Raw genomic sequence first — 20,883 nt, 5'->3', positions numbered from 1 at the left:
GCCCATTATAGAAATGCCTAATCTTGTCCTCAAAACGGTAAAGAATAGGACATGATCTATAATTTTTGCAGTGCCACGGAACAGAGCAATTGAAGTGAATGGGTCCGCACCCGAGCCTACACTAGGTTCACAGCTGTTCAGATTAGTTTTTCAGAAGAGTGGCTGCCCTTTGTTTTATTGGGCATTGTTGAGTCCTGGCCATTGAGGCTACTGTGTGAGTGGTATCTGGGGAACGGTGATCATTTGCAGACCTCTGCAAACTTCCCATCAGTGTTACATAGTCCTTTAGCATGGGCAGCCACTACTCCTCCCAGCATTTATATTCTCACTAACAGGGGCAGTGACCACAAATTTAGGATGAGGAACTTGCTCACCTAGTTTGCAACTAGTGTACGACAGTTCCACCTTCTGCTGCTAGTCCACGAGCCGACTGCTTTGTAATTTCCCTACCCTCTATATGTATTTTATATTATAAATGAATTCAAGATTTTTTGTTTTCTTTTAGCGTTTCCCCCTGGCAGTGATCCCCCTTTAAACTGCCAGAGTCTGTTGCAAAATCTGTCATGGGAACATGCTCTTAGAGGCTGGAAAATTCTGGTAGCAGCTTACTCCTGGGGACAAAAGCATTGGGCATGCTGTAATCCAGTCCCCATCTCCTCTGACACATTAGATGGTCAGCCACCATTAATCTAAGACAGGCGTGCTAAACCTGTGGGCCTCCAGCTGTTGCAAGACTACAACTCCCAGTATGCCCTAATAGCTGTAGGCTGTCCAGGCATGCTGGGAGATTGACATGACCGTGATTGGCCCAGGAAACACGATCCGTGTGTCGGCCGCCTCTCACGTGAGTACACAGCAATAGCGCCGCAATCAGATACAAACTGACTATAATAACTTACTATGAAACAGTCCGTTCGGGTCAGGAGAACCAAGGTCAGCCTGGGAGATTCAGCTTTAGGCCTCATGCACACGACCGGTGTGTTTTGCGGTCCGCAATTTGCGGAACGGCACGGGCAGCCTTTAATAAAACTGCCTATTCTTGTCCGCAAAGCCAGGACAAGAATAGGACAGGTTATATTATTTTTTTTGCGGATCACTAAATGGAGCAACGGATGCGGACAGAACACGCCAAAACTGCGGCTTGGATGCAGACCAGAGCAACGGTCGTGTGAATGAGGCCTTACTAGTTTATATACTTTTTTTTAACGACACATCTGATAATCCAAAAACTATGCAGTCCCACTCCTGCCACACTTTCGCCATGACACACATGGCACAGCCAAAGATGGCACCGTAGCACCTCCTACATCTTCCCCTATAACCTTGCTGGATTTCTCGTGACTCATGTCACTGTACCATGCAACGTGCCACCATTTACTACCATTAGTTGCGATGCAGGCAGTGCTACGCTGTGATCTTTGGCTGCGCCACGTGTCGTGGCCATAGGCACTGTGTAACCTAAAGAAATTTTACTTCATGCAAGTACTTCTTTTCGTGTTGCTACCATGAGATTTTTGAAGAAAGTAAAGAAGGACACGATGGAGAATCTGTTTTGTGCCGTGGCATGCTAGCACAGCAAGAAAAAGAGCGGTGGCGGCATCCAAGGCAGGGGAGGCGAGTTCATGTTTTGTTTTTTTATCTGATCAGAGCATGGGGGGTCTTTCACATGGAGGTCTGATTTGAGGTCTAATTGGGGGACTTATTGAGGTCTAATCTGAGGTGTGATTCGGGGTTATTCATTTGGAGGTCTGATGAAAAGTATTTTATTTATTTTTCTCCTCTAAAACTTAGGTGCGTCTTATAGGGCAAAAAATACAGTAAATGTATTTATCCCATAGGGTGATAAAAAAAAATCTAAATGGCCACTTCACAGCTTTTTAGTTGCTTCACTTCACTTCAAACCCCACCCCCCCAAAAAAAAAAAAAAAAGTCATACACTCAAAAATGGTATAAATAAAAACTACAGATTGTCCTGCAAAATACTTCATCGTATGCAGTATTAAATGGTGACATTAAAAAGTACAACTTGAGTTGCAAAAAGTATGTGAACAGAAAAATAAAATAAGTTATGGCTTTAGGAAGGCAGGGAGTAAAAAATAAAAACGGAAAATTAGCTGAGGCTGAAAGGGTTAACTCAGACACATACAACGGTAAGAGTCCAAAAGGCATAAAACTGTTTACTGTATATAAAATAAAGTTATAAAGCATGGCTTCCATAGAAAATCAAATGCATTGCAGAGGACGCTCTCCTGCTCCAACAAAAAAAAAAGGAGAATGCACAGGAGCGGGCAGAGCGTCGTGAAACTATCGATCGGAACCATCGGTCTTGGAAGGCATGTAAACAGACAAGTGTTATGTCCACGGGTAGGAGGACACGTGAGATTTACTTCTCAGATGGAACCACACGGTGGTGAATATACTGTGACCGTCCTCTCAGAAAGAGGTACAGATTTATTAAGTCTGTAGGAACTCCGGCTGCACTCGGGCCACCTTCCGCGGTTCCTTCATGTGAGTCTTCGGACACTGCATCTCACACCAGCTGATGGGCACCATGGTTGCCCCTGGGAAAAGAAGACAATGCACATTTTTACAATCAATTATCAGAAGACAACTGCACCGCACCGTTCACAAGTGGCCATCACTACGGCTCACAGTGAACAGCAGCTCATACCGTGCTTTGCATTTTTGTCTTTTTTGCTTTGAGTGTAGACAGAGATTATAATACCCATGGTATGCAGCAGACAAGCGGTCTGGAGTTATGGTATACCGGTCCGTGCACACAGTTTCCACAGTCTGGGGTATACGGGTCCGTGCACACAGTTTCCACAGTCTGCGGTATACGGGTCCGTGCACACAGTTTCCACAGTCTGCGGTGTACCGGTCCGTGCACACAGTTTCCACAGTCTGCGGTGTACCGGTCCGTGCACACAGTTTCCACAGTCTGCGGTGTACCGGTCCGTGCACACAGTTTCCACAGTCTGCGGTGTACCGGTCCGTGCACACAGTTTCCACAGTCTGCGGTGTACCGGTCCGTGCACACAGTTTCCACAGTCTGCGGTGTACCGGTCCGTGCACACAGTTTCCACAGTCTGCGGTGTACCGGTCCGTGCACACAGTTTCCACAGTCTGCGGTGTACCGGTCCGTGCACACAGTTTCCACAGTCTGCGGTGTACCGGTCCGTGCACACAGTTTCCACAGTCTGCGGTGTACCGGTCCGTGCACACAGTTTCCACAGTCTGCGGTGTACCGGTCCGTGCACACAGTTTCCACAGTCTGCGGTATACCGGTCCGTGCACACAGTTTCCACAGTCTGCGGTATACCGGTCCGTGCACACAGTTTCCACAGTCTGCGGTATACCGGTCCGTGCACACAGTTTCCACAGTCTGCGGTATACCGGTCCGTGCACACAGTTTCCACTCACCTGCTTCACTATGTGCAACCACAACTCCCAATTCATTCTCTGCCGTTGTCAACAGATAATTGGACTGGGCGTCTCCTAAAGATATCTGTATGTGATGTAAGGAAGCTGCGACAACTTTAAAGGGGTTTTCCAGGCTTAGGATAGGCAATTAATATCAGATAGGCAGGGATCCTATTCCGCACCCCTGACGATCAGCTGTTTGAAGGGGCCACGGAGCTCATGGAAGGGCTGCGGCCTCTTCATAGTCTACCTTGTTCCGTCTACCTGTATGCAGTCTACATAGCAGCCACATTCCGTTCAAACAGCCCCATGTACATTCAATCAACGTCTGGTTCGGCCAACCGGTCACGATGTCTTGTGGGCTAGCTCAGCCGAATGTAATGATACCTTTCACCTCATTCTGGAGCATAAGTACTTTTAATCCATATGCAAATGAGCAGTTACGTGCACCGAGGGCGTGTCCAAGCCACTCTGTGCACCCTTGCCAGCTCCTCCCTCTGCTTCTTGACTGAAAGGGCCAGAGGAGACTATTGTGCAGTAACCTAGCCATGACAATCAAGAGTGAGCGCTGGACAAGGAGGCAGGAGGGTGCACAGAGTGGCTTGGGCCCGCCCTCTGTGCACCTAACTGTTCATTTGCATATGAATTAAAAGCTATTTTTTCCCCAGTATTAAGAAGTGACTTGTTAAAGGGGTTTTCCGAGACTTATATCCCGATGACCTATCCTCTGGTTAGGTCATCAGTACCTGATCGGTGGGGGTCCGACACCTGGGACCCCCGCTGATCAGCTGTTTGAGAAGGCAGTGGTGCAGCTTTCCCTAGGCCAAGTGATGTAACGTTCATCGGTCACATGGCCCCCAAAATGTTAGTTATGTGGGGACCTAACTCCCAGCCAATTAGCTGAGGGGAGAGGCTGCACTAGTGGCTGTACCTGGTACTGCAGCTTGGTCCCATTTACCAGATTAGAACTGAGCTGCAATACTAGGTACAAAACAAAGGCAGAGCTGTGCCCGAAAGGGACGTTGCGTTCCTTCACTCATCAGATCTGCGGGTGGGGACCACTACTGATTGAAGGACTGGACATCAATTTTGTAGTCCTGGAAAACCCCATTAATTACTGCTGTTCCAAAAAAAAAAAGGATACAACTTTTGCTACCACTATATCTCCTGGTCGAAAGCTTTTGTAAACTTCAACCTGTAAAAGACAGACAAAGAGTTAGAAAGTACAGAAAGTATATATTATGTAGTAAATGTGAACCAGTTACTCCAGGTTTTAACATTAAAGGTGTTATCCGGTATCAGATTGGCGGGTGTCTGACACCCCGAACCACTGCCGTGAGCGCGGTGTGGCCTCTTCCTAGACCATGTGATGTCACTCTACATCGGTCACATGACAAAGTTGCAGCTCAGCCCTATTGATCTGAATCGAGCTGAGCTGCAATACCAAGCTCAGCCACTATATAACGTATGGCGCTGTGCTTGGTGAAAACACTGATGCCGGCGTATTAACCCCTTGTATGCCGCGGTCAAAGCTGACCGCAGCATGCACGGGGGTTGCGGAGGGTACGCTTCCCCATCGGGTCCCCGCGTGCAATGATAGGGACTCGATGGCAGCCCGATGCCTTCCATAGGCATCGGGGCTTGCCTTCTACAGAAGCCTGTGAGATCCAGGCCTTAGGCTGAGTCTCACAGGCAGGCTGTCAGCATACAAGCTGACAGCCAATGCATTACAATACACCATGTATTGTAATGCATTGCAGAGGGAATCAGACCCCCAGAAGTTGAAGTCCCAGAGTGGGACAAAATTAAAAAAGTTAAAAAAAAAAGGTAAAAAAACAACTGTTTTCCATAATAAAAAAATTATGTTTCAAGTTAAAAATAAAAAATAAATAAAATAAAAACACCTTTCCCAAAATAAAAACACATAAAATTGTAAAAATAAGATAGAGAAACAGACGTATTTGGTATCGTGTATAACGACCGGCTCTATAAAAATATAACATGACCTAATCCCTCAGATGAACACAGTAAAAAAAAAAAAAAAACTGTGCTAAACAAACATTTTTTTGCTCACTTTACATCACTAAAAGTGCAACACCAAGCGATCAAAAAGGCGTATGCCCCCCAAAATAGTACCAGTCACCTCATCCCGCAAAAAATGAGCCCCTACCTGAGACAATTGACCAAGAAATAAATAAATAAAAAAATAACTATGGCTCTCAGAATATGGAGACACTAAAACATGATTTTTTTTGTTTCAAAAATGCATTTTTTTTGTTAAATGTAAAAAAAAATAAAAAGTATACATATTAGGTATCCCCGCGTCCGTAACAACCTGCTCTATAAAAATACCACATGACTTAACCCCTCAGATGAACACGGTAAAAAAAAGAAAATAAGAACTATGTTAAAAAGCCATTTTTTGTCACCTTACATCACAAAAACTGTAATACTAAGCGATCAAAGTCATATGCACCCTAAAATAGTACAAATCAAACCGTCATCTCATCCTGAAAAAAATGAGCCGCTACTTAAGACGCCCAAAAAAAAAACTAAAAAATAAATAAATATGGCTTTCAGAATATGGAGACACTAAAATAAAATATATTTTTTTCAAAAATGCTTTATTATGTAAAACCGAAATAAAACCCCAAAAAATTGTCATATTTGGTATTGTCACACCCATAACAATCTGCTCTATAAAAGTAGCACATGATCTAACCTGTCAGATGAATGTTGTAAATAACAAAAAATAAAAACGGTGCCAAAACAGCCATTTCTTGTTACCTTGCCTCACAAAAAGTGTAATATAGAGCAACCAAAAATCACATGTACCCTATAATAGTACCAACAAAACTGCCACTTTATCCTATAGTTTTTAAAATGGGGTCACTTTTTTGGAGTTTCTACTCTTGGGGTCTTCAAATGTGACATGGCAATTTAAAATTATCCCAGTGAAATCTGCCCTCCATAAACCATATGGCGTTCCTTTCCTTCTGCGCCCTGCCGTGTGCCGTACAGTAGTTTACAGAAACACCCCATATGTGGTCGTAAACTACAGAATCAGGGTAATAAATATTGAGTTTTGTTTGGCTGTTAACCCTTGCGTTGTTACTGGAAAAAATTGATTAAAATGGAAAATCTGCCAAAAGAGCGAAATTCTGAAATTTCATCTACATTTTTCTTTAATTCTTGTGGATCACCTAAAGGGTTAACAAAGTTTGTAAAATCAGTTTTGAATACCTTGAGGGGTGTAGTTCCTAGAATGGGCTCATTTTTGGGTGGTTTCTATTATGTAAGCCTCACAAAGTGACTTCAGATCTGAACTGGTCCTTAGAAAGTGGGTTTTGGAAATTTTCAGAAAAATTTCAAGATTTGCTTCTAATCTTCTAAGCTTTCTAACGTCCCCAAAAAATAAAATGGCATTCACAAAATGATCCAAACATATAGTAGACATATGGGAAATGTAAAGTCATAGCTATTATATGAGGTATCACTATCTGTTTTAAAAGCAGAGAAATAGAAATTTGGAAAGTTGCGAATTTTTCCAATTTTTTTGTACATTTTTATTTTATTTATTTTTTAATAAAAATGAAAACTATTGACTGAAATTTACCACTATCATGAAGTACAATGTGTCATTGGAAAACAATCTCAGAATGGCTTGGATAAAGTAAAAACCTTCCAAAGTTATTACCACATAAACTGACACGTCAAATTTCCAAAAATCGGCCTGGTCCTTAAGGTGAAAAATGTCAGGGTCCTGAAGGGGTTAAAGGAAGCCGACACTGGCACATAATGTAGAGGCCTTCCTGAGCTCATGACTCCTCTAAATAATTTTACATTGGAGCTTTGCGGCAACACAACAGGGGAGTATAGAGATATAAAGTACGGACTGGCGGTGAGCGTCAGCAGGACTGCAGTTACTAATTCCCTAATAAACTGGGAAACCAAATCAAAGTGATGCAACAACAAACTGGACAAAAATGGCTTTATTATAATCTCTATCATAATCTCCTGGCATATCGCTCGGATACATCAGAACGTTAGGATAGATTAGGGTCCGCTAATTCAGACAATAAAGGGCTTACGGTTCGTTTTGGCTTCTGTCCATCCACTGTGCAGGAAAACGACAACACAGCTCCATTAAAGTAGATGGGGCTTTGCTGCAGTCCCTGCGCAGGACATGGACGGGAACGACACTTTAAAAAGGGGGAAATTTTTTTTTTAAAACAGCAGTCTGAGGACCTTGAGGGACCCAGCTGACAGACCCCCATCAATAAGCAATACGCCATCAACTCTAAAGCCTCATTTATACGTCAGTGTTCCACGTACGTGTTCTCCACGGACGGCACGCGTCCCCATTCATTTTAACGTGTGTATTCAGACATCAGTTTTTTACCACGGTCCGGGTTTTTAGCACGGACGAATACTCTATTTTGTCAGTGTTCATACATCCATCACACCCATTATAGTCTATGGATCCGTGAAAACCACGGATGCCATCCATGTTTAATCCGTGTTCAACGGATCATTAAAAAGGGATGCTTTGAAAATTATTTTTCGGCTGTGCAGTGCCAGTGAACCAAGGACAGCAAAAAACGGACACATGGGCATCTTCAATGGAGGCGTTACTGTCCACCTTTTGAAAGATTTTAAGCACAGACACGGATGTTTGAATGAGGCTTAATGGTGGGAAAACCTCTCTAGGGGCTGTGAGCGCGATTCTCCATTCTTCTGGACGCTGCTCTTTTCTCAGAAGCGCACGGCATTATACAGATTTATAATGCTACGTGCCTCTGCAGGACCTTATCGCTACAGAATCATACCGACATAAAGCCGTCACTATGATTCTGTAGAAGGAAAGTCATCCAGAGACGCACTGCGTTATAAGTCATGATAATGCCGTGTGCTCCTGCAAGTCCAGAATGGAGGATTGCACACACACACGGAGCGCGATTTCCGCACTGGACACGCTCGTCTGAAACAGACCCTAGAGGCAGTTTTGTAATAAGCAGCACTCCAGGACGATTACTTCTGGTTATTACCTTATCTTTCTCTGTTGCACGGATATCTTCTTTTCTAGGGGTGATACAAAAAAATAAGGTCACAACATCCCGATGATAAAAAGGACGATGATAATGTCACTTATTAATATTTTAATAAGGAAAGAAATTATCTTAAAACAGGATATACTGTCTGTATAGTAAACTGCAATTCTACAGAAGATCTAGTCCACAACATGTGGTGTGTGTAATATATATATGTACACACAAACACATACTATGGCTACACTGTACATTGATCCCTCATTTATTAAGAGAAAGAAAGATGTGATTGGATGGAATTTATCACCCTAGAGAGTAAGGGCCAGGCCTCAAGGGTTTTCTGAGGCCTCACGCACACGGCTATGTGTTTTGCAGTCCGCAAACCACAGATCCCGGCCGTGTGCATGCAGCCATTTTATTTTCCTCTTCTATAGAAATGTCCAGTCTTTGTCTTGGATGCAGACCAAAAATACAGTCAGGGGGCATTATTAAAATAAAGGACTTCTGGAAGGTTGGGCAGAGGATGGATCACTGCACACATCCTGTGTCGGTCTTACTATGGAGGTCCCTGCCCCTAAAGGACATGAGAATCACAGCCAATTGGTTAGATCCCTTGTTCGGGGGTCATACCGAAATTCTACCATGACATCATACTGTGGAGCCCCCTAAGCCCAACATTCCCACAGGTCACAGGACGGAGGACTGGTTACTGGAAGCCCCTGTGCCCAGCTGGTAACATGGAAGCTGCTTCTCTCCCCCATTACTGGGCACTAACCATGATCCTGGTTTTCAATGGACACCTGTGGTTCTCAACAACAAAGCCCAACATGGCTCTCCACTGTAACGCGGGGGAATCATGGGAGAAACCCCCTTCTATTAACAAAATAGTGGGACCTCGACTGATCTTGGGAAAGGGGCTTCTTCTCCCCCGAATAAATTGGGCAGCGGGTGAAGCATGTTCACTACAGCTCCATTCATCTCTCTATGTGACTGCCGGATATAACCGATCACTGTACTCTGCTAGCGCACATGCTTGACTGCCATTCCTTTCATACAGGGGGACATAGGCAGTCGGACCCCCACTGACACCTATCCTGTGGATGGCATAGCCAAAGCCCTTTAATACGACATAGAACACCAGGTGGAAGTCAGCCGTACCTGATTGTGCCTCTGAACGTGTTTTTGAGGGCAGCCGCACCGATGTACATGATCTGGACTTTAGCAAATCTTGGGTTAATACTCATCACCTGCAATTATACAAAAGGCTTTAGGAAAACAGAAGTCAATGAATGTCCCTTTTCCCTGCAGAGCACTGCCATCAGTTAAAGGGGTATTCCGGGGTCCGGATGAAAAACTTAAAAGAAGGCAGAACATTTATACCACAACAGTGTTTGGCACTCTGACGTTCTGCAACTACAATTCCCAGAATGCTCCATTCACTACTATGGCTGTTACAAGAACAGCTGAGCACGGTGTGCATGCTGGGAGTTGTAGTTTCACAGCAGCTGGACTGCACAGATTGCTGACCCCTGTACTACAATATTTAGGACTATATCTTTTTGTCACTTTGTGCTCCTCCTCGGTGCAGAGAGAATTAGCGGACTACAGCTCCCATCCTGCATTCCAGGCCGTTCTCCTCCCCCTGCATTCCCGTGACTCTGCCCTCTTGTGCATTTCACATTGTGCTCCCTCACTACAGAGTTCCCAGTTACTATAGTTCCTAGTGCTGGAACTTAGCATGTTCGACCAGTAAGCTGAACGACAGGTCTACTAAGTAGCGGGCTAGAAGCATCACATTCTGGGCCAGTAAGCAGAGAGGGATTAGGTGAAAAACTACTGAAAAAATTGAATTACTATATATTGGGGATTTTTACTTTGTACCCCATACCCTCAATGGAGGTCATGTTCTGTATACCAGAAAACCCCATTAAAACACATGGGTCCCTGACAGCAGAAGCCGCATTTTGTTAGGGGCTCCATGTTCGGACTAGTCTGGGGTCCCCCTCCATATACTCTACTACATGGGTGCACAACCTGTGGCCTGAGGGACACACGCAGCCCGTGATACCATGCTGTGTGGCCCCCAACCATCTAGACCCAGAAATGTCTGTGTGTCTGCTCATGTCAGAGAGATAAGAAGTGGCTCAGAGGCAGGGACTGGCAAGTACGCCCGATTCCCTGAATAGTCACCTGTGGGTTCCCAGTAGAATAGGGGCCTCTGACCCCTGGTAAGAGGTGGCCGTCCAAGCATTCAGCTGTGCCCATTGTAGTTTATAGGGAGTTAACACAACACCCATCATCTTCAATAGAGGGAGCCGTGCGCATGTAAATCTCCTTCTTGCTGCAGCGCTGATTGGAAAGAACGTGGAACCTGCACTTGTGATATGCCCTAAACGTGGTAAATTTTACTGCTGCCCTTGGGAGCTGTTCGGTACGACAGTGTGATCCTGGGACATGTTGTGCGCCCTGCTCTAGTGAGACCAAGTGTATGAGACATGACCGGAAGGACGGCGACGAGCACTACTCACCTTACAGGTCACCACAGAGCCCACGTCAGGCAGAAGATGAGAGTCCGTGTCCCTCACTACAGAGATCACCGGCATCTACACAACGAGAAGAAAAGTCAGCGACACCGCTGGTGGGGAACTACTTTGTATGCCAGTACGGTGGGCATTTGCCACAAAGTGCCCAAGATTTTATAGAATATTCGCAGTCACAGAAGCAACAAGGTAACAGACACCCTGTTCCTTCTGCTATTCAGCATTGTGGTATTTCTTCGGTCAGATACAGAATTCAAGGGGTATTCCAACACAAAAAAATAAAAATGTTTTACCCCAGGACTGAACAGGTTGTAAAAACAAAACAAAAAAACACCACTAAAATTATATTCACATCACCCATTCCCCTCCTCTGCCATTCCAAATATGCCGAGGCCCCTGCTGCTCTCTACTTCCTGCTCCAGGAAATGGATGCTACGAATGGTAACTAGCCCATCACTGGCTGAGGCGGGTCATCATGGCGGCCAATGATTGGCTGAGCAGCATTCACAGCTACTTCCTGCTGCGTCAGAACAGGAGCCCTGGCATATTCAAAACAGCAGTGGCGGGGGAGTAGGCAAGGAAAGTACCGTATCTTTCACTTTATAAGACACTTTATTATAAGTAGGCAGAAAATTGCTGTGCGTCTTATAAAGAGAATACTAGTGAGCGCTTCCATTATGGAAGCGCTCACTAGTATGCATTAGATGCCGTGAGAGGGGAAGAAGCGCTGCAAGCGCTTCCGATACTCACCCTCCCTGGTCTTCTTCCACTGTCCTGACCCCGTACAGCATCAGGACATAATGCAAACACTATGACCTGACGCTGCACACAGTCAGGTGACCGTGCAACGCGGGCCGGAGAAGACAGGGGAGCGCAACGCCGGACCCGGAGCAGAGCCGCAGGAGAGGTAAAGAAGTTTTTATTTCAGCCCGATTGGGGATCTGAAAGAAAAGGGCTGATCTAAGGTCTGATGGGGTCTGACATGGAGGGCTGATATGGGGGTCTGATGTGATGTACTGATATTTATGGGGGTCTGATGAAAAAAGGAGACTTTTGTATTACTTACCAGTAAAGTCTCTTTCTCGCTCTTCCTTGGGGGACACAGGAAACCATGGGTATAGCTCTGCTCCCTAGGAGGCGTGACACTAAGTGAAAGCTGTAAGCCCCTCCTCCATCAGCTATACCCTTCAGCCTGGAGAAGAGACTGCCAGTTGCGTGTCCAAGTAGTGAAAGATAACCACCAACCGGAAAAGAACTGTCGAGCCCCAACGGGGGCAACCAAGCCAGAACCACAACTGTAAACCCAAATGAAGGGCGGGTGCTGTGTCCCCCAAGGAAGAGCGAGAAAGAGACTTTACTGGTAAGTAATACAAAAGTCTCCTTTTCTCGCCCATATTCCTTGGGGGACACAGGAAACCATGGGACGTTCCAGAGCAGTCCCAGAAGGGAGGGACCAGAACAAACTAGACCAACACCAGAGGCATCAATCAACTGCCGCCTGCAACACCAGACGGCCTAAAGCAGCGTCAGCCGACGCATGAGTATGCACCCTGTAGAACTTGGTGAAGGTGTGCAAGGAGGACCAAGTGGCCGCCTTGCAAATCTGCTCCGTAGAAGCCCGATTTCTCTGAGCCCAGGAAGCCCCGGGACCACAAAGAGCGAGTCAGTATGCCTGAAAGAGCTGGTTACTTCCAGGTAAATCTTGAGCGCCCTGACAACGTCCAGGCAATGAAGCTTCCTCTCCCGCGGGTGGGAAGGGGAAGGACACAAAGAGGGGAGAACGATGTCCTCGTTCAGATGAAAGGCGGAGACCACCTTAGGAAGGAAGGAAGGGACCGGACGAAGAACCACCTTGTCCTGGTGGAACACTAAGAAAGGTTCCAGACAGGAGAGTGCAGCCAATTCGGACACCCTCCGAAGAGAGGTGACGGCTACAAGGAAAATAACCTTGCAGGACAGAAGTCGCAAGGAAACCGTCCGCAGAGGCTCGAAAGGGGAAGCCTGGAGCGCTGAGAGAACCAGGTTCAGGTCCCAGGGCGGTACCGGAGGGTGGTACGGGGGAACCGCGTGAGCCACGCCCTGAAGGAAGGTCTTGACAGGACCAAGGGGGGCCAGTGGGCGCTGAAACAAAATGGACAGCGCAGACACCTGACCCTTCAATGAACTAAGGCCCAGACCTTGGGCCAGTCCGCTCTGCAGGAAGGACAAAACGGTGGGGAGAGAAAAGCGGAGTGGAGGAATCCCCAGATCGGCACAGAACCCCAAAAAGGTCCTCCAGGTCCTATAATAGATCCTAGAAGAGGACGGCTTACGGGCGCGGATCATGGTGCGGACGACGTCCGCAGAAAAACCCCTACGTGTCAGGACGGCGGTCTCAACAACCACGCCGTCAAACGTAGGGACCCTAAACGCAAAAATAAAAATCATAGGAAAACAACCCTGCATAAGCAGGGGGTGTCTTGCCTCCTTGGACACTAAGCAAAAACTGGCAGTCTCTTCTCCAGGCTGAAGGGTATAGCTGATGGAGGAGGGGCTTACAGCTTTCACTTAGTGTCACGCCTCCTAGGGAACAGAGCTATACCCATGGTTTCCTGTGTCCCCCAAGGAATATGGGCGAGAAATATTTTTTCTTATTTTCTTCCTCTAAAATCTTGGGTGCGTCTTATAAAGCGAAAAATACGGTACAAGTTATCCTTTATTTTTTTTCCTGTATGTGCAGCTTCCCTTTGGCTGGAATATCCCATGGTGCTGTGTCCCCCAATGCCATCCACGAGAAAGTCATTATTGTTTTTTTGGCTACTTAAATTCCTTATACTGCGATATATCAATCTATAGTGCTCTTACTCACTTTCCTTCAGTAGTTTCAACAAAAAAACAGACTTTTATAATATGTAAATTACCTCTCTACCAGCAAGTAGGGCGGTTACTTGCTGGTAGCCGCCGCATCCTCCTTTCATAAAAACGCCCCCTCCTCATGTTGATTGACAGGGCCAGCGATCGCTCTCCTCCTCCGGCTGGCCCTGTCTGCATTTCAAATCCCGCGCCTGTCTTCATTCGGCGCAGGCGCTCTGAGAGAAGGAGGCTCGCCTCCTCAGCACGCCGATGACGTCACCGAAAGAGAAGACGTCATCGGCGCACTGAGGGAGTGCTGAGGCGAGCCTCCTTCTCTCAGAGCGCCTGCGCCGAATGAAGACAGGCACGGGATTTGAAATGCAGACAGGGCCAGCCGGAGGAGGAGCGCATTCGCTGGCCCTGTCAATCAACCTGAGGAGGGGGCGTCTTTATAAAAGGAGGATGCGGCGGCTACCAGCAAGTAGCCTCCCTACTTGCTGGTAGAGAGGTAATTTACATATTATAAAAGTCCGTTTTTTTATGAAACTAAGGAACGAAAATGAGTAAGAGCACTATAGATTGATATATCGCAGTATAAGGAATTTAAGTAGCCAAAATAATAATAATAATAATAATAATAATAATAATGACTTTAGTGGGGTGACAGAAGCCCTTTAACCATTTTTGTGGTCTGCATCAGTGGGCTATGGTTGTTGTACTATTGGTTATAGATGTGTATATCGCTGACCACGTATGGAAGTCTCTGTGTCCATAGAACATAAGATGGTGGTAGTCACGTGACTGATCCTTGTGCCCTCTTCCTCTGTGCTATTTGGCTGCGTAGACTTCAACGCATGCGCTGAAAGCTAACTGACCTTGTTCAGCGCCTGTGCAGGCAGCAGTGCATATCAGTCAGTATTCAGCGCCTGTGTAGGAGTGCACACTCAGGCAGAGCCGCCATATTACCTCCTATGGACCCAGACACTGCTGGTTTATCACAGGGAACCCCTTCCACCATTATTTCCTGGTTTACAAGGAAACTTCCCATCAAAGAGAGCAAAGCACCATAAGGCCTCTTTCACACGAGCGCGTTTTCCATCAGGGTGCCATGTTTTTCACGCATCATCTCTGTATTCAGGGGGGAAAAAAAAAAAGAATCGCAGCCGGTTCTATATTTTGCGTTCTTCACGCAGCTCTGGTTCCATTGAAGTGAATGCGGGTTCTGTAAAAAAACAGATTGCATCTGGATGAAATGCGTTTTTCACTGATGGTTGCTAGAAGATGTAGATTGTTATTCTTCAGGTTTTTCTTCACGTGCGTGAAAAACGGATTGCACCTGCGCGGAAAAAACTGAACGCAATTCGCAGACAAAACTGACTGAACTTTCGCGTAAAACCTTCGTTTTTTTTTCCTGAACAGACCCTGAGAGAATCCGTCGCACTGGTGTGAAAGAGGCCTTGAGGAATTACCATTTACCTTGTAAAGACAATCACAAATTACATATCAGAGCCAGTAATCGGCTCAAGTCTGGGGGCCCCCCCCCCCCTGTACGATGGCAGTAGCCCCCTCAGGGTATACAGCCGGGGTAGTTTATTGCAGCGATTTCATTCACTTCTACACAAAGTCCAGCTGACGTAAACCCACGACGTGCGAGAAGTCATTACCAAACCATTGTTGGTCTTCTTCACGACGTATCCAGACAGCGAGGAGAAGACGTAGCCGTGTTTGCAGTAAGTCCCGTAGCCCGGCGCACAGTCCTCCAAGCTGCACAGCCGCTCCCCTAGAGGACAAGCAGATGTATTACACCATCAGATTCTACATCACATCATCGCCCCAATTTCAAAGTAAGCGCCAGCTTTCCTGAAAACTACAAGTTCCAGAATGCCATACAAGAACAGCTGAGCAGGCGTGCATGCTGGGAGTTGTAGTTTCAGCACAGACGGAGTGACGAAGGTTGCTTATCCTCGTAGTAAGCCGAATAGTTTATACGTCTCCGGAGAGCAGCGCAGATTTTACAATATGACCGCACACCATTATCTTACACCCTTCTTCTTTCAATGGGGCAAACCTCTGTGAATGAAACACACCAGCAGCACTAATTGCTGCCCGTCACTGGTAGTTTGCTACATTGTATCAGCGCAGGTGTAATGTCTCAACCTGGAATGCAGGATTGTCTCGACTGGATACTATTGTAACAAACCCTCTGCTGTGAGAAGGATCTGGGAGATTAGTTTTTTTTTTGCCTCTAGCTACAAGCAGGAACATTCCCTGACAGCAATCAGAGATCTTTAATATATATTTGAAGGTTCATTATACAATGGATTTACGTACAATTGGTAAATCCCCTTTAAAGGGGTCGCGCAGTCGTACCGTCCTCCTAATCCGACGTCAGCGCGGTGAGCTGCCGCTGGATCGGCACAGGTACCATTAATTGGAATAGGTCTGATGCACGATACTTCATGGGTATCAGGCGGCTGCATCAGCGCCCACCCAATGTCGCACTGGGCAGGAGAAGGCACCAACAACCCCTTTAAAGGGGGTTGTCCTATTGCCACAACTATCCCTTATCCCATTCTGATCTATGGGACTACCAGAGACAGTGGAGCACAAGCGCCAGCTATCTCCAAAAGTCCCATAGAGATGAACGGAGCCTCAGAGCACTTACCGCACCCAAAGTGCGTCTTATGGGGCGAATACTAATAAATCGCTTCCATTTTGGAAGCGCTTCATTAGTACAGGAGGACCGGAAAGCGGTGAAGGATCTGTACTCACCGCTTCCTGGTCCTCTGCTCGGAGGAGCAGCGGCATCAAGGAGAGGCAAGTTATATTTTTTTATTTTATTCGCGCTGATGGCTGACATGGGGGGCTGATCTGGGGCATTGGGGGTCTGATCTGAGGTCCGATTAACATTAGGGGTCTGATTGCTGGTCTGACCTGAGGTGTAATTGAAAATATGTTTTTCTTTTTATCCTCCTCTAAAACCTAGGTGCGTCTTATGGGCGGAAAAAAAAGGTACCTACCGCTCCGATGAAATGGAGGAACACAGGCCCTCGTAATTGGCAGGACCCCCACCGGTCAGACACTTGCCCCCTATCCTGTGGTTATTGTAACAGGACAGCCCCTTTAATCCACTTTCGCATATTACCAGCTGGACTACAGACACGCCACAAGGTTTTCCTTCGGTTCTGGCGGTCCAGGACTCGGATCTCCAGAGCGTTCTGTAGTGATGGAAGTCTGGTGAACCAGAACCGCAGGGGTTTTGGGTCCTAGGCCGGAAGCACAGCTGTTAAAAACGTGTCCATATTAAAGGGGCTGTGCAACTTGAGGGGCGGTCTGTGTAAAGGGGACGCATACTTACCTGCTCTCTAGCGCTGGCTCCCACGATGTACATTTCCTGTTTGACGCCGCTGCAGCCAATCGCTGGCCATAGCTGTGACCTGCTCCCCTTACGTCCCATCAAATCATCCTCAGCAGCGCCGAGCAAAGCGAGCTTCGGACGCTACATCTGAAGTCATTTCGTTCAAAACTTTGGAATAACACTGTACAGAGATCCGTCTCCATACGGTATTAGAATGTATGGGCTCGTGTGAGACTTCAGTAACTGATTTTTAAAGTGGAAAACCGTTTTATAACTTGAAACTGAACTCTGCTTCAGGTCGGAGGTACCAGTCGGAACCGAAGCAGAAGCAATTAATAACTTACATTTGAATACTGTACGCAGACGGATCTCCATACAGTATTATTCCTACATTCAGAGGTAGCATCCGAAGCTCGCTTCGCTCAGAATACAATCATCAATATCTGATAGGTGGGGGTCTGACACCAAGATCAACTGCGTGAAGAGGCAGTCGAGTGCTGCAGCCTCTTCCCAGGCCAGTGACGTCACTTTCATCGGTCACATGACCTAGTATACGCCAATCCAATTGAAAGGACCTGGGCTGCAATACCATGCACAGCCACCATACAAAGGACGGCGCTGTGCTTGCTACACGGTGAAGAGGTGGTGGTCACGTGCCGTTCATCAGGTCACATGACCACTACAGCCAATCACTGGGCATGCTTCAGTTGCTCTGTGCGCAGGAGTGCAGCACCGCAACCAGCACGTGGCACTACAATTTCAGCAGGCAGCCTACACAAGGCTGTAATCTTAGTACAATATTCGGGACCTACTAAAAGGAATGACAGAGTGGAATGCCCATAGAGAATAATGGAAATGTAATGTTTGAATTAGAGACAAAACCATTTGACACATCTAATAATTATTTAGCAGGCATACTCTCCAAGTTCAGTGGGATTATTTAATGTTCAGATTAAGTGGAATTATCACAGTTTTCTGCAGAATGACGAGGATGAATGACACAAAGGAATGCCCATAGACTATAATGGAAAGTAAACTATGAGCTCATTTGCAGGTAAATCTGTGTTATGTAGGACATTAACCTTTACCCCAAGTGTTCCCTGGGTAGAGTAGCAGATTGTAAAGTGAAAATTACCTTGGATTATAACTGTTTTCTATAGAATGCAAAGGTGATGGAATGCCTATAGACTATAATGGGAAGTAAAACGTGACTTGGTGCCTGAACCATTCAACATATCAAATAAATCTGTAGCAGGCTTAGGCTACTTTCACACCTACGTTAGATGCGGATCCGTCTGGTATCTGCACAGACGGATCCGCACCTATAAATGCAAACGATGGGATCCGTTCAGTACGGATCCGTCAGCATAACTTAGTAAAAAAAAAAAGTCTAAGTAAAAGCGTAAGTCAAATGGATCCGTCCTGACTTTACATTGAAAGTCAATGGGGGACGGATCCGTTTACAATTGCACCAATATTGTGTCAATGCAAACGGATCCGTCCCCCATTGACTTTCAATGTAAAGTCAGGACGGATCCGTTTGACTTACACTTTTACTTAGACTTTTTTTTTTTACTAAGTTATGCAGACGGATCCGCACCTAACGCAGGTGTGAAAGTAGCCTAAGCCTGCTACAGATTTATTTGATATGTTGAATGGTTCAGGCACCAAGTCACGTTTTACTTCCCATTATAGTCTATAGGCATTCCATCACCTTTGCATTCTATAGAAAACAGTTATAATCCAAGGTAATTTTCACTTTACAATCTGCTACTCTACCCAGGGAACACTTGGGGTAAAGGTTAATGTCCTACATAACACAGATTTACCTGCAAATGAGCTCATAGTTTACTTTCCATTATAGTCTATGGGCATTCCTTTGTGTCATTCATCCTCGTCATTCTGCAGAAAACTGTGATAATTCCACTTAAAGGGTTTCTATCACTTCGTTTCACCTATTTAGCTTTCAGACACTAGCGATCCGCTAGTGTCTGCTTTATCTAACCATCCTAATATAAGAGCTTATTGTCCTGCCGTTTAGCTAAAAAAATAACTTATATAGATATGCAAATGAGCCTCTAGGTGCTATGGGGGCGTGATTAGCACCTAGAGGCTCCGTCTACCTTAACAAACTGCCGCCGCCCAGCGCGTCCCTCCAGCCTGCCCATCTCCTCCGGAATGCGATGCTCCTCGTATTCGGCGCATGCGCAGTGAATGTCTGATCGCTTCCCTGCTCAGACATCTCCACTGCGCCTGCGCCGATGACGTCATAGTGCTCCGAGGAACAGGCGCAGTGGAGATGTCTGAGCAGGGAAGCATCAGACATTCACTGCGCATGCGCAGAACAGAGACGCGCACGGAGAGGATCGCTTCAGCTGGAGATGGGCGGGCTGGAGGGACGCGCTGGGCGGCGGCAGTTTGTTAAGGTAGACGGAGCCTCTAGGTGCTAATCACGCCCCCATAGCACCTAGAGGCTCATTTGCATATCTATATAAGTTATTTTTTTAGCTAAACGGCAGGACAATAAGCTCTTATATTAGGATGGTTAGATAAAGCAGACACTAGCGGATCGCTAGTGTCTGAAAGCTAAATAGGTGAAACAAAGTGATAGAAACCCTTTAATCTGAACATTAAATAATCCCACTGAACGTGGAGAGTAAGCCTGCTAAATAATTATTAGATGTGTCAAATGGTTTTGTCTCTAATTCAAATATTACATTTCCATTATTCTCTATGGGCATTCCACTCTGTCATTCCTTTTAGTAGGTCCCCAATATTCCGCTATACACTATGTCGCCCAGCTACAAGCCTCACTCCGTGACGACCTAGCCTGGGACTTGTAGTCCCACATCACAGCGACACATGGCCGGGCTATCTAACGAACGTCTCCGAACTCACCGGGAACACAACACCGAGCAGGAGCCATCCTAACCACGTGTGCCTTCGCCGTACCGGAAGTCGCGCTACGATTGGATGATGCAATACCACGTGGTCGTAAAATGCCTCCAGGCTATTGGACACTGTGTCCAGGCGACGAGCAAACCAGCGTTGAGAGGCAGCAGCCATCTTTAGTGAGGGAAAGGAGACCAGGAAGTAGTGTAGAGTGTGTAAACTCCATGCGCCGTAAGGACCGTGTGACGTCTCAGGGGCGCCTGACATTTCTTAGTTCAAAAAAAAGTGCAAAATTCTTCAGTGTAGTAATTATTATTATTATTTTTATTATTATTATTATTATTATTAATTGACACTTCCATTGTCCATACACTCAAATGGGACACAGGAAGAACCCCTTTAAGCCAGAATTGTCAGTATTGTTAGGGTTCTACAGTTTTGGTATTTTAAACATGGGGCTGGCCAATCCTGTGTGCAGGGGGTGTGTCTTAAACTATTGAAGCACAGTGTGCATATGGTAGGATACTGATAAACCTATTCTCAGGATAGCTCATCAGTACGTGATTGGTGGCGGTCCGACCCCCAGCGCCACCTCTGATCAGCTGTTTAACCCTTAAGGACCGGCTCATTTTCACCTTAAAGGGCTTCTGTCACCCCCCAAAAAGTCATTTTTAATTTTTAGGCTAATTAAAATCCTTATAGTGCGATTATTCAATGTAGAGTGCTCTTACCTTTATCTGTTCCTTAGTTTCTTTAAAAACCGCACTTTTATAATATGTTAATTACCTCG

At 46.1% G+C, this 20,883-nt stretch overlaps 1 protein-coding gene across 1 annotated transcript; it reads right to left on the bottom strand.

The window, feature by feature from the left end:
* Positions 1-2,159: 2,159 nt before the first annotated feature.
* Positions 2,160-20,245, bottom strand: EXOSC1 (exosome component 1). The gene is made up of 8 exons (XM_040437759.1): positions 20,100-20,245; positions 15,508-15,623; positions 11,000-11,074; positions 9,630-9,718; positions 8,472-8,505; positions 4,568-4,618; positions 3,424-3,508; positions 2,160-2,561 (listed from the first exon to the last, which is right to left on the bottom strand). The coding sequence occupies exons 1-8, from the start codon at positions 20,125-20,127 to the stop codon at positions 2,455-2,457; spliced, it is 585 nt and encodes a 194-aa protein (XP_040293693.1). The 5' UTR covers positions 20,128-20,245; the 3' UTR covers positions 2,160-2,454.
* Positions 20,246-20,883: the final 638 nt, after the last annotated feature.

Source organism: Bufo bufo, chromosome 6 (genome assembly GCF_905171765.1).
Source record: "Bufo bufo chromosome 6, aBufBuf1.1, whole genome shotgun sequence".
Lineage (NCBI taxonomy): Eukaryota > Metazoa > Chordata > Amphibia > Anura > Bufonidae > Bufo > Bufo bufo.
Note: the sequence above shows the minus strand (reverse complement) of the source record. Positions and strands in the feature narration are given on the sequence as shown.